Here is a 15,049-nt window from a genome sequence, read left to right on the forward strand (position 1 = left end):
TCTATCATTAACCTCTTTCTTCATGTCTTCTAGGCAAGTGCCTGACCTGATTATTAAAACAACCATGTTGCAAAGGTGGAAGTTTACTGTTAACCTTTCTTTACCTTTCCAACCAAAAGTGAGGGTAGGGGGACACACCTTACTAAGTTTGTTATACTGTAAACCATTTGCTAGGGAAGGTAAAACCCAGACATTTAGATTTTTCAGACAAACCAATACCCAGTTTATCAATCTAGAATTCAATACAATAAAACATTGGCTCACATAAAAATATTAAACGGCTTTTAACAATTATTTTTTCTTTTTTAAAAAATAGGATTAATATTGACATAATATCTATGGTGCAAAAGTAAAATACTAAGTTCAGACAACTCAAGAATCCAAATTATTCATCAATGTGATTAAATCAGAGATAAAAATGCCTCTCTGAATTTCCCCAAATTTATTTTACTATCATCTTTTCCTGTAGAAATTATCTTGGCTACTTAAGATAATTTAAGTCCTCAAAAGACTTGAGTATAACGTGATAATACAGTCTTGTTCAGTACCATGATCATCTGCAATGCCCAGCCCATGTTTCTTAAATAACTTTCCAGCTTTGACTTGTCTGTTTCAGCATGTGCTCTTGAACTGTCCCCAGCCTTTTTGGGCACTGCAGCTATCAAAGAGCTGCATACGTTCTGTGACTTAGGGTGTGGGACAGAGAAAAGCAAAGATAAGCAGGTGCTCTGTACATATGTCTCTTTTCCCAAAGCAGCCATCGAAACTGAACTCAAATAAAAGTGCTCACATGAAGTAAAGGATAACACACTGGATCAGAAAGCCTAGCTACTTCGATTGTTGAAGACAACATGGCAACTCACGGAGAAGATGAGCTGACTGTTAACAAGGAATAGGTAGCACAGAGTAGGCCCATACGGGGTTTTAGTGCTGGCTCTGTTACTGAAATTGATCTTGAATAAATCTCTTAAGCCTGTATCTTCAGTGGGAAAAAGTCAGGGTCGGACTGGGTGATAAGAGGTTTAGTTTCAGCTTTAAACCAGTTTTTAACCCTTGCTTCTGCATACAGCCTCTTCAGAGCCCTTCCTTCTCATAAGTGGTGGTTAACTTGCACCAAAAACCCCTCACTTTACTAGCAAGACTCAGTTAATGAACAAAGACCAAGGCAAGAGATTATGTTTGGCTGTAGCTCAACATTTGGGGTTGGGGAAAATAATCCTATACACCTGCCTTATTTAATTCTTCCCCCACCCCTCCACATTTCCTGTACTTAGATCTCCCCCCGCACCCCCGCCCCACATTCCCTTACTAACAGTGATCCTTGTTTTAATAGAAAGGAAAAGAGGCACACAGAGGCTATGGACTCATGTCCAGGGAAAAGGGCAGAGTCCAAACTGGAGCCAAGCCTGCCAACCTGCCAACAGACACAGCAGGCTTCTCCTGTAAATGCCTCCTCCATCTGCCACGACATTAGGCTCAGAAAGGGAGTTTTCATTGTGGCCTTAAGGTTAACTGCTCTGGATGCTTTCAGAGAACCTATTTCAAAATTTCTCCCTCTTGCTTGCCTTAAAGTAGAGGAAAGGTGAAAAATCAAAATAAGTCATATACACAAAGCCCAAAGCACATAAGCTAAATGATTTGATTTAATATTAGCAACGGTCAAGTTGAATCTTAATAATGAAAATGGAGACAGTCATATTTTCCTCAAAAAAAAAAAAAAAAAAAAACCAAACAAACAAAAAACCCAAACATTTGGAGGAAGAAACATTAAAAAAAAAAAAAAAAAAGTTTATTTGGAAAAGCCAGCGTCTTATACAAGGTTTTTATCTATACTTTCACTGTCAATTACAATATTTTGAAATGCATTGAATGTAATATATAAGTCATTGAATGTCTATCATTGTTCTGCCACAATTTAAAAGATATTAGGTTAAAAAATATTTTGTTTTCATTCTGGTCCGTCTTCCCTCCTATCTTATTCTAAACCCATTTCTCTACTTTCCAGGTAAGTGAAAGGGTCATGAAATTTATAGATTTTTTAGAGTAAGAATGTGTCCAATAATTCTAAGCAAAACATAATTATCTTTAAGATCTTCTCAGAAAAAAAGAAAAGGAGTTATTTATTGAACTAAAAGTATTGAGCAATTTCCTTCCCAATCTTCTACTAGGTTTGCTGGGGGCCAGATCTCAGATCTCTCTGGCTCTAATTAGCAAACCAAAAAAACCCCCAAAAAACAAAGAAACAAAAAAAACAAAAAAAAAACCCTAAACACACAAAGAATGACTATCTCACACACAGCTCTAAGCTAGACACAGATATAAATGAAACCACTATGAATCAAAGGGGAAAAATTCCAGGAAAAACAACAAAAAAGATTCTGAGTCTCACAGTTTAACTGAGGTTTTAGAAAAACCTAAGCTGAATTCAGCTGCTGTTTGAAATATCTGTCTACACTTAATTGGATGTATTGTCTTTACCTAAGGAGGCACAAATATGCAGTTTTGTATATTTTAATACTAACTTTTACAGTGAAAAAAAATAAGTGATCTCAAAAGGGTCAATGACCACCCAAAATATGTCTTTGAAAAGGGGTGCAAAAAAAAAAAATCATTTAATGAAATTAACTCACAAGAACTTGGCTTCTAATAAGCATCTTAAGATACTAGAGGGGTGTTGTTGAGTACAGTATGTCTGGAACAGCCAAGATGTTTCCAATATTTTATGCCTTAAGTTTCCTAAATATATAGCAAGCAGGCACATATGCCAGGCAACTATTGATACCAGAAAAATATTTTAGGATTTTATAAAATCCCCAACTTTCAACCTTCTACTCATAAATCTTTCAGTGATCATGTCTGACAACACAAATAACAGTGAAACAAGATTAATTTTAAATTTTACACTTGCTTCAAACACGTCAGTTATTTCTCCTTGTAATGGAACACAAAATAGATGAATTCAGCAGACTGGTTTTAAAAGTTAAGGCTCCCTAAAGATTCTAAAAACTAAAACTTAAGGCACATATTATAATCTTCATGACGCTGTTAAAAGCTAAGATTCAAAAAAGCAAACAAAAATTCCCGACTTCCTTCTCTCATTCTTTGCCAAGCACTCCCTCCCCAAAGGATATGGCGTTTTTAATTTGGGCTACAGGTAAGGAGTGAAACAAAAATTCCATCAAGGAACACTTGGTAGAATTTCCACACAAATGTCCACTGTTTGCATTTGAGCACCACTAAGAGATGACAGGCCAGCAGAATGTTTTCAGATACCTTGGGTCACAAGTGGCTCCATTAGCTGTGGGCTCAAACCGGACTCTCCTCCTCTTTGGGGCTGCCTTCTGTGCTTTTCTGCTCTGGAGATTCTGATGTGTTGGTAACTTCTTTTGGCTTCTCAACATCTACATTGGTCTCCTCCTCTTTACTTTCCTTTTTCTGCTGCCTCTCTGCTTCTTGTTCTTTAGCCACAAGTCGATAATTGATGCCCATACCAATGAAGAGAAAGATGCCTGCGACAATGAGGATTCCGCCACATGCCCAGTATGTGTATTTGTAGTCTCCATATATGTCATTGAGACGACCTAAGGATGCCCAAAAAACAGTTATGTGGATAAACGTAACAAGTATATCTCTTTCCAAATAAAGCTTAAGGATCCACTCAGAAAGATATCCCCTAAATCCTCAAAGAGCCCACAAATGACAAATTGGTTTTAAAAGGAACTGCTAAAAATGATCGGATCTTTTGTTTATGATGTCACTCTTGATTTCGTGTGGCCTCACATGCTGTCATTTCTAGCAACTTGAAAATGATTAAATCTCGGCAAATTTGAATTGGGAAAGACCTAGAGATTACCTGGAAATCAGTTTTCTCAATACGCAATGGAAAAAATTGTTGCTCAAAAGAGGCTTAGCCTTGCCCAAGGCCACAGAGCTGATCCAGTCTCCCAGGCCCATGCTCTTTCTCTGACATAAGCATTTTCCAAAGAGCGGTCCTGTGAACACTTGTCCTATGCTAAAACATCATCTAACAGCAATACCTGTGCCATTCTGAGCGCTTAATCCTCACAACAGGCAGATTCTATCATCACTCCCATCGTGTAATGTGAAAGCTCAAGTACGCAGACCTTAAGTAACTCGTCCAAGGTCAAGAAGCCAGTAAGTGAAATAGCTAATATGTATATACATTGGTGCACACACACACACACACAGAATGAGGCTGGAGAGAAAGGTGGGCCAGGCTATGAGTGGCCCTGCAGGCCACATTAGGGAATTTGATTTTCACTCAATGAACAATGGGAAGGAACTGAGGAGTTCTGATCGGCTGAAATAACAGCTTTGCATTCGCAAGGATAATTTTGCCTGCAGAGTAGAAAACAAACTGAAGAGCGGCTAGAGTGGATACAGAAGACCAGTTAGGAGGCTACTGGAAAAGCCCATATAGGAGATAGGAATTATGGATGAGGAGGTGTTGTGACGGAGAAAGTGGGTAGATTAGAAAGAAATTTAGAAAGTGAAAACTGAGAAGACTTGGCAACTCGCTGGGTGTGGGATGAGGAAGACAGCAATATCAAAAGACAGCTGCAGGTCTTCTTTATGTTCACTCATCCCCTAAGTCATACTTTCAAAGTATGAGTCACATCCAAGAGAGTCAAATAATTTTTTCACTACCTTTTATCTATTGAGTTATTAACTTAAAAGATGAAATATTTAATAACCATAGGAAACAGTTCGCAAATTATATACTCACTAGCTGTGTGCTGTAAGGCAAATTATTTCACCTTTTGAAGCTTCTATTTCTTCACTTGTGAAGTGGGAACTCTTACCTATCCCTACCTCGTTGACTTATGAGATATAAGAGGATACCAAAAATGGTTAGGACAGTCCCTGATACACTGTGAGCTTACATGGTAGCTATCATCATCATCATCATCATCATTACTATTACTACGACTTTAATTATTACTACTGAAATAAACTCTATCGTTAAGATGTAATCACACCACCAGTGCTTTAAGAGGTGGAGTTGTATTGTACATGTTTTTCTACAATACGCATGTACATTTTACAAAGGGGAAACATTTTAATAAACAATGTCAATCTGTAAAAATATTTTACTCCCCTTTCAGCGTGATGGTTTGGTTTGGTTCCATTCAGTTGCGTACCTGCGCAATCGTGCTGTGCCGCACTGTGCCAGCACCGACGGTACAGAAATGAGAGGCTTGCTCTCGCTATCAGGAGGCTCACTGACCTCTGCTTCCTGTCACCTTCCCAATCTTCTGTGCCTGTTTTATGTTAATAGAACCATGGATAGGGAGACATACTATACCTAAAACTGGTGGCCCCAGGAGGACAGGACAGCATTCCACGATGGTCACCAATCCCACAGCGCTAGAGAACTTCAGGGGTCCAACGAGGTCCATCAGTGTTTCAAACAATACTGAGCTGAGCCACCCAAATGCAAACCCAAAGAATCCCGCATAAATACAGAACTCAATATAGCTGGAGGACAAAGGTGCTAGCAGATGACACACTCCATTTGCAATAACAGAAGCAGCAAAAAAATATTGAACTCGAGGTCTTATCCACTTTGTGTTGGCTACGAGTCCCATCGAGGGTCTGGCGACCATGTCAACAAAAGCCAGAATGGAAAGAAGGAAGGCGGCCCTCTCACTAGAGTAATGCTGACTCTTGCCATAATTACTAAGAAAGACCAAAGGAGTAAATAGTCCAAAAAACATGATCACGTTTCCAGAGAGGTATAGCAAAAAGCCTCTGTGAGTGAACAGAGAAAAGTCCAGAAATTTATTAATTCTTTGGAAGAACGACTGTTTCTCCTCTTTGGGGTTTCCTCCAATGAGATCTGTATTTGCGTCACCTAGTGCCACGTCTTTCGCACTAGATTTTCCAGCTTCCTGAAGGGTTTCTTTAGACTTATATTTCTCTGCACTGGTTGGCTTGGGCCCTATTGGTCGCATCAGGGATCCAGCCACACAGCAGTTGAGTAGGAAGCCCCCAAGAATTAGGAAGCTTCCTCTCCAGCCAAACATATCGAAGAAAACCTGATTGAGGGGGGCCAAGGTAGAGAGGAACACAGGGCTGCCTGCCATGGCCAGACCATTTGCCAATGGCCGCCTCTTGTAGAAATACTTGCCAATCATGGTCAGAGCTGGATTCAAGTTGAAGGCAAGCCCAAGACCTGGGGAGGAGGAGAAAAAAGAATCACATACTGTAATAAATGTCAGAAAGATATTATTTAACCAGACAAAGAAATTGCTCTTAGAATAGTGTCTGGCATGTAGTAAACACTCAATAAATATTAATTATATTTTTTATTGCTTATACTATTTAAAGGTGAATAACTGCCTATTTGTCAAATCTAGCAAAATCAGTTTCTATGGATCACTGTAATCGTAAAAGATCATTAAGTAAAAGATCAGACAATTATCAAATAGAAAAGAGCACCAAAAACTAGAAAGTGTGCAATTTATAATGGCTACAAGTGTGTAACTTTTCCTGAAGGGTTGGAGAATTAAAAATGACATATACATGTTTTTTGACAAAAACAACATTTTTGAGATGTCAGTACTCCCCAAATGAATGCACCAATCTACTGTAATTCCAAGGAAGATGGAGATGAGGTAAAATGACTCTAAAACATACTTAGAGAATCAGGAAATTTCTGGTGGCGTGGGAGGAGGAGTGGGAACAGACAAATATTTAAATGGACTTATAAAAGCTGCTATCGTTAGAACAGTGTGGCTCTGACTCAGGAATAGGTAGGTACACACAGATCCATGAAAACAGAAGTTCAGGGACAGACCTGAAATAAGATAAAAGTGACATTTTAAATTACTCCAGAAAGAATTGGTCAGTAAATACTGCTGGTTTAAGTAAACACAGAACTTCTAGATGCTCTTCCTGGCCGCCTCCTGCTCCTTGCCCTTTATGTTGAAGCTATTCACAGAGGCCCAAACCACAAACCAGAGCAGATTACTCCTCTATTTCAAACCTGCTAATGGCTTTCTATCCATAAGCTTCACCCTGGCCCTTATCTCATACTCAGATCTCATACCAGACCATTCTCACCGGTGCTAATATGCAGGCTGCTGACTGAGGGCCTGTGTCCCCCGGACTGTCACAAAGTTAGTTCCCTGTTGTTACTCAGATCTCTGTTAAGGTTGTCTCTTCAGCGAGCCCTCATCTCCATTGACCACCCAGTCTTTCTCTGTCAGAATACTTTGACTTGAGGCTCTGTATAGCATTTCTCACTGCCTGATATTTTTCTTATTTACGTTTTTGTGGCAGTACCGTCTGCCTCCTCCCATTAAAGAGCAAGACTCGCCCAACGTGTTGCTCTATCCCCACAGCACCTAGAACCGTGTCTGAATTAATATGCTTCTTGCTCAGTAAATATATGTAGAGTGAATAAAAGACTAAATGAATAAACTGACTAATCATGTGGGAACAGTTATATTTCTTCTCATTTTCATCTATCAAATGTTTTCATCCTTCCAGAAGTTTTAAATATAAAAAGGCATATTTTAATTTATTTTTTGGTTTATAAAAGGCATATTTAAAAAAGGCAAATATTTTCATAATCTTGGCATGAAGAACAACTTTCTAATAATAACAGACACAAATTGAGATTTTTGAATAATTAAAAACCGTAGACATTGAGGGGGGAAAAAAGTGGAAAGGTCTAAATTAAATTTTTTTTTTCTCAAACTTCAACAGCCAAATAATTGTTGAGAACAGCTATTTGTACACCCATGTTCATGGCAGCATTAAGCATAAGACCTAAAAGATGGAAGCAACTCAAGTGTCGGTCAGTAGATGGACAGATAAATAAAATGTGCTGTATACACACACGATGGAATATTAGGCAGCTTTAAACCGTAAGGACATTCTGACACATGCTACAACATGGATGAACCTTAAGAACATTATGCTAAGTGAACTGGCTAATCACAAAGAGACAAAAATTGTATGATCCCACCTGAGTTACTTAGAGTTGTCAAAGTCATACAGACAGAAGGTAGAATGGTATTAGCCAAGGACTCAAGGGGGATGGGAGAATGGGGAATTATTTCACGGGTATTGTTTCAGTTTTGCAAGAGGAAGAGAGTTGTGGAGACAGATGATGTTTGTACAACAATGTGGATATACATAATACACTGAACTGAACACTTAAAAATGTTTAAGAAGGTAAAATTTTAGGTGTATTTTATCACAAATATTTTTAAAAATTTGGAAAAATAACTCATGTAAAGGAATAATTTAATGTGTAAAGTTAGACATTATTCTTAATACACAAAAGTGGTTAATAAGCATTTTGTAAAAAAAAAAACAAAACACACACACAACAGTGCCACAAACATAAAAACATTTACTTTCCTAATAATCAAAGAGACGTAAATTAAAACCAGGAGATACTGTTCACCTGTTAAAATTGAGAACAATTAAAAGAATAATATCCCATTATTGTTAAGGGTATATCCTCTCTCACATATTGTGGAACTATAAATGAGTAAAACCTTTCTAGAGGGGAATTTAGTTTATGTATTTAAAAAACACAGTAGTTCCACTTTTACAAATCTATCCTAAGAAAATATTCATGTTTACAAAGGACTACAAACCCAATACTGTTTACTAATAGTAAAAAAAAAACAATAACAAAACCCTAAATAGTAAATAATTAAGAGGCTGGTCAAATAAAATTGTGGTATATATCTATTCAATAAAATAACAATAAAAATGTTTCCTATCAAAATATTTGATGACACAGAAAGATGTTCATATCTATTAAGTGAAAACAACCTGGCTATAAAACATTATATGTAATCTGAGCCTTTTTTTCCTGGAAAAAAGTTATATGTTTGTACATAGAAAAAAGTTTGGAAGACTGTATATCAAATGTTAGTAGTCACATTCTCTGGATTGAGAAGTTACGAGTAACTTTTATTTATTATACTCACCAGCAGTTCATTATCTTAATTTGGTTATTTAAAAAGGGGAGGGAGAGGGGTTATCAAGAGGATCCTCTATCTCTCAGAAATGTGCGTGTACATTCTACCACATAATTCCTGCTTTACCTTTACACTTTCTCCTGCTCCAATAGAAGCCTATTCCCTGTGAAAGAAGTAATGAGAATGACAACCAGTGACTACCCTTGCAACAAGTTGCCAGACACATTTTATCCTCCGCCACTGGCTGTTCTTAGGACAAGACATGCAATCATCCCTTTCAATTCATTCATTCATTCAACAAACAACATCTACTGTATCACAGAAATGTCTTTTAAAAAGTTTGTTTTTAGTAGTCTTAATGTATTTACAGTTATTCAAAATGATAAGTAATTTCTATAAGGAAGGAATTTCCCTCAAGAGATCTGAAAGATGGATGCAGGTGAATACCAAATAGCCAGCAATAAATTAACACTTGAAGATGAATCAACAGCAACTCACCTCCAATGACTCCAATACACAAGTAAAGTTCTTTTACACTGTTACAGAAAGAAGCTGCAATCAAGCCACAGCCTGACAAGCAGCCACCAACAATCATGACGGGACGACTGCCGTATTTATTCACCAGGACACTGCTGATAGGACCTAAGAAATAAGCAAAAATTTAGTGGTATAGAGGCAAAGAACCTCCCCTCTCACAGCTACAAGGCACTAATGACACTAAATGAGAAGTCCTCCAAAATAAACAGATACAAAAAAAAAAAAAGCAAGGGTAAGAATATTGCTTTTGGTAATTATTCATAGTCATAGGTTGTCTATTTTTAAAAACAATGTACATAATATGATATACCATTGATCATATGTTGACATTCTATTTCCATATACAATATGGAAAATTCCACTGTTACTTATATTCTGTTACTAGTATTCAGAGTTGCAGTATGGTGTTTTAAGATTCAAAAACAAACTCTGGCTCCAGGGAACCCAAATTCAAATTATGGTATGTATGTATACATACATGTAATAAACATGCAAGAAGGAACTCAAGCTTTTGATATCCTAGTGTTTCAGAGGATTAAGTCTCCCTCTAACGGGACTGGGTCAAAAATTGGCTGCCAGGAAAAACGTCACACTCAACCAAGGGTATGTGTAAAGTTTTTACTGACCTTCTAAGTCACTTCCTGTAAATAATTAGGCCACAGATGGGTTTGGAAATAATAGGAATTTATAGCTTGTGTAACATGAAAGATTTAAATACTGAAAGAATATTCATGAAATATTTTCATATAAATTACTCATGAAAGAGATTGTGTATAGTCAGAATTACAAAGATCAAAATATTGCCATATTGTTGACTCTGTAAAATAGAAGTTAAGGCTGTAAAGTCTGCAGTATTTTTAAATAGGAATGTTAAGATGACATCACTGTGGAACTGAAAACATGTAAAGGACAACTAAACCACTCACAGTTCAAAACATATTAGTGTTGTGGGTGTGGCCCAAATGCACAAGTTAAAGGATTATGGCAGTTGCAAAAGTGGTAAGTCTTAGGGAACATACCACTTAAGAGCCAATCAAAACAAAATAACCCATTTAATAAAAATTCTGCCACAAGGCTCATGATAGGAAATTTGTCTTTCAGAGTTATTTCAGGAAAGATGGCCCCAATTAGCTATCATTAAAAATAGAGAGGGGTACAGTTTATAGGCCTATTACAACACAAATTCAGAGAAATGTGCTAGTTATCTCTGGGTGAGGACAAAGAAGGTACTGTTTTCCCAAAAGAAAGTGTCATGTGCAATTAGCACAACTGACATCACTTACTTTTGATGAAAAATGTAAGTGGCTCTCAAGCTCTTTAGCAGCTTGGAATTGCAACATGTGAACCTCTGGTTTGTGGTCAGCTTAAAGACACCATTATAATTTCTTCAAGCCATCATAGTCAAAACCTGATTAGAAATCCTGGCAGATGGAGTTCAAAGCCTCCAAAATTAATGGCTCAGAAACTAGATAATGTCCAAAATCCCTTTTGATTTCTCTGAACTTATTTTTTAAAGAACTACAATTTACACTTATGTTCTTTTAAAAAAACTACTTAATAGACAGAGCAGGCTTACACTCATGTTAAAAGGCACAGAAATACATATAGTAGGAAAAAAATGTCTCCCCACTCCTGTTCCAGTCACCCAACTTATCCCTCTAAGGCAACCAGATTACCTGTTTTCTCTGTGCAGTGAAATTATGCACCTAGTTATGACTTCAACTAAGTATTCTTTTTTCAGGAGTTTAAGTTATCCTCTCAACAGGATTATAAACTTTCCAAAGGCAAGGATCAAGATCAGTGTTCTCTATCAGGGCATCTAGCCTCCTTGGAATATGCGCATAAGGTTTTATCAGTACTGACTGACTCTGCCATTGGTTATTATAGTCCTAAGGCTACGGTTTTACAGTTGAAATACAGTGGCTATTAAAGAGCTGCATGTGAAAACAATCTGAGGCGCTGAATTGTCACCAAAAAAGGTTTGTAGGAGCAAAAACTTGCTTAAATACGTTAACATGAGACACTGTCAATACCAGTAAATAAATACACTTGGCTTTAGAATCTCTGCTAACTAAACAATTACGTATTTTAAGTACTATGGTATGTTTTGACTTTTACATGTTAAATTGTGATTTGATGTTCCAAGGTGAAACAAACAGTATTTTAAATGACGTTACTAAGTAGTCCTTTAACTTACTCTCCAGGTTTCCTTCACAACATGCCAAAGAAGACAGAAGGGGGAAAAAGGATAAAACTTAAGTTTAAGGTGCAGCTAAAATGCTTTTAGGACTAATATCACAAAGAACAAGGGGGCGGTTTTGTTAAGTTCTTTAATTCTAACACCACGAAAAGTGTTTATCTGAGACTTTGAGCTATGCTCTCCAGTTAGCCTGATTTACTTTCATCCTTCTAACATCAATTTTTAAAAATCTTTATGTTTACATCTCAGGAGTCTAGCAGAGATCACTAAGAAAAATCAGTTGTGCATATGTCATTTTTCTGAGAGCTTTTTTAAGCTCAATGATACTGAGGGGAAACAGATCAGGGTTCTTCACAATTTTTCATTTCTATTTCAGAATACTATAGTAGAACAAACAGCAAAAGATATTATTGTTAATGAGAATAAAAAATGTGACTCTGAACATAAAGCTTCAAGAAATAACATTTTAAAACACCGTACATATAAAAAAAAAATTAACCTAACACAGAGCCTCTGGCTGCTTAATAATGAACATTAAAACATCAGGCCTTAGTGGTACTTACCTCCACCATACATGACAGCCAGCATAATGGAGGATATCCATGACACTTCGCTGGTGGTGGCATGGAATATACCTTCAATTTCTTTGAAGAACACAGTAATAGACTTGGGAAATGCATAAGAGAAGCCGATGGAAATGAAAGCTCCAACTACCACTGCCCACCCCCAGCCTCCGTCTGGGGGTGTGTATCCAACTGGACCTCCAACTGCTGGTGGCATTTTAAGTGTAGATGAATTCCAAAGTGCAGTTCAAATCCAGATATCTGAAGGATATAAAATTAAAATAGTATATCAGCAAAAAGGCACTCCCACCCAGCACTCCCCACAAGAAAGCACTTCCACCCTTCACACCTAGCTCTCAAGTAACTGAATTGTTTTCCCATGTTACTTGTCCTATAGATATTATCTTCTAAGGACATTATCACAAAAAAGTCTTAGTGCCATGGTATTGCCCATAGTTTTTAGCAGCTTAAAGGGAAATAGCTCCTCACCATTTTATTTAAGAAACCATAGCTAAAATAAATCTTTTTCAATAATTGTAGACTTTGTATTTTGAATAAGCCCACTTGTTTTAGCAGTTAATATAGTTCCTTAAATTACTGTAAATAACTAAATGCCTTGGCTTGCAAAATTCACATAACACATACCCTACGAAAGTTCCATAGTTTAGTATAGACTTTATACATTTTTCCCTTTTCCCAAAATGTACTCTAAATCAATACTTAGTTTCTTTTTACTTCCTCTTATTTTTATGCTGACTTAAAAGTATTAGGAAGTGGGTACTTGACTCACTAGATATGTAGCAATTCGCAAAATACAAGGTCATTCTGAACACAAACATTTCATTTAATGGACTAGAAGATTATGTCAAAAAATGGTAGTTTCAAATCAAAGATTACCTCTTTTCATGAAGCCAGCTAGTTCTAATGAATAGCATATTTAGAAAATGGAACTTCCTGTTAAATTATGAATAAGGAAAAGATGGGAGTGAATGTTTGGTGGTAGATCTACCTGTTTTCTCATTAAAGTCTCCTTTCATTGATTTAAAGCCAGTTTCCACCCTATATTATAACTCATCCTGCAACAGTAAATTAGCGTGCTCTTTTCAAATAATCTCCACTCAGACTTACAGCAGTAAGTACAGCTCACTCTTGGCTACATAAAACATTTGTTAATCTAACACACAGATCCTTCCATCTGAACACTTCAGGTATGACTGAGGACAGTGGATGTTATAGGAGTAGGAAGAAAACAACCTGTGGGGAGTTTTCCTAAAACCAAGGACGAGGTTTTAATCATTTATGCCTGGCGCTGTGCTAGGGGTTCCAGCCAGTGCATGTTGGCAAGAAAAAGAAATACAAGGTATAAAGACTAGAAAGGAAGAAGTATGATTAAAGAAGCTGTGGTACATATATGCAATGGAATATTACTCAGCCATAAGAAGAGATGAAATACTGCCATTTGCGACAACGTAGATGGACCTCGAGATAATCATGCTAAGCAAAATAACCCAGACAGAAAAGGTTGAAAATCACACAGTATCACGTCTGTGGGATATAAAACTAAAAGCAACAAATGAACAGGACAAACAGAGACTCATGGACATGGACAATGAACTAGTGGATACCAGAAGGGAGGGGGTAGAGGGAAAATGAAAAAATAAAATGTTAAAAAAAAATTATGTATATACAGTATGAAAAAAATAAACTGGCATTTAAAAAAATAAAAAAATAAAAATGAAGAAGTAAAGCTGTCTTTATTTACAGATGATATATCTATGTAGGCAATGCTAAGGAATATACAAAAAAGGTACAGAACTCAAAATGAACTCTCAGCATAGAAGATCAATAAACTGAAATCACCTGTCTCTCTATGAACCAACAATGAATAATCAGAATTTGAAATTAAAAAAAAATACCATTTACAATAGTATCACAAAACTGAATAGGGGTAAATTTGACAAATGATATATAACATGTACACTGAAAACTACAAAATATTACCAAGAAAAAACTAAACAGATAACCCATTTTCATGGTTGAAAGATTCAATATTTAAATTAGGCAAAGATTTCTGAAGGTACATAATAGCATTTTCATAAAAAAAAGTTTAGAAATTAGACTTAAAGCTACAGAGTAGGAGAAAATATATATGAAACATGTATACAACAAAAGACATGTCCAGAACATAAAAATAACTTTTATGGCTCAAAAGCAAAAAGACAAACAACACAATCGAAAAATGGGCAAAATATCTGAACAGATACTTTACCAAAGATTCACGATGACAAAGCGCATAAAAAATGCTTAAAACTGTTAGTCATTTGTGAAATGCAAATAGAATCATCATGAGATACTAATACATAGATACTAGAATGACTATGACTGATAATACTAACAGTTGGTGAGGACATAAAGCAATGGAACTCTCATATTGCTGGTGCTAAAGCAAAATGGTACAGCCAGGTCTGACAGTTCCTTATAAAGTTAAACATATGTTTAACATATGACCCAGCCATTACACTTCTACGTATTATCTGACACATGAAAACACATATTTTCAAAGACTTAAATGAGAACCCTCTAGTAGCTTTATTCATTATCAGCCCAAAGCTAAAAACAGCCTAAATATCCATCAAGTGAATGGATAAACAAATCGTGATATAACCATATAATGGAATACTACTCAGCAATAAAAGGAACAAACTACTGATGCATGGAAGAACACAGACGGACTGCAAAAGTGTTACGTTAAGTGAAAAAAGCTAGACATAAGATTATATTCT

The 15,049-nt window shown here is 36.5% G+C and overlaps 1 protein-coding gene across 1 annotated transcript in view; it reads right to left on the reverse strand.

Moving 5' to 3' along the window:
* Positions 1 to 199: 199 nt before the first annotated feature.
* The window catches only part of SLC16A1 (solute carrier family 16 member 1), a 33,783-nt gene continuing 18,933 nt past the window's right edge, over positions 200 to 15,049 (reverse strand). The window contains exons 2-5 of the mRNA XM_006919650.3: positions 12,267 to 12,527; positions 9,465 to 9,608; positions 5,327 to 6,196; positions 200 to 3,581 (exon numbers count right to left, since the gene is read on the reverse strand). Coding sequence (XP_006919712.1) covers positions 3,307 to 3,581; positions 5,327 to 6,196; positions 9,465 to 9,608; positions 12,267 to 12,483 — 1,506 coding nt within the window. The 5' untranslated portion in view covers positions 12,484 to 12,527 and the 3' untranslated portion in view covers positions 200 to 3,306. The remainder of the gene's footprint in view (positions 3,582 to 5,326; positions 6,197 to 9,464; positions 9,609 to 12,266; positions 12,528 to 15,049) is intronic.

This window comes from Pteropus alecto, unplaced genomic scaffold, assembly GCF_000325575.1.
Source record: "Pteropus alecto unplaced genomic scaffold, ASM32557v1 scaffold106, whole genome shotgun sequence".
NCBI lineage: Eukaryota > Metazoa > Chordata > Mammalia > Chiroptera > Pteropodidae > Pteropus > Pteropus alecto.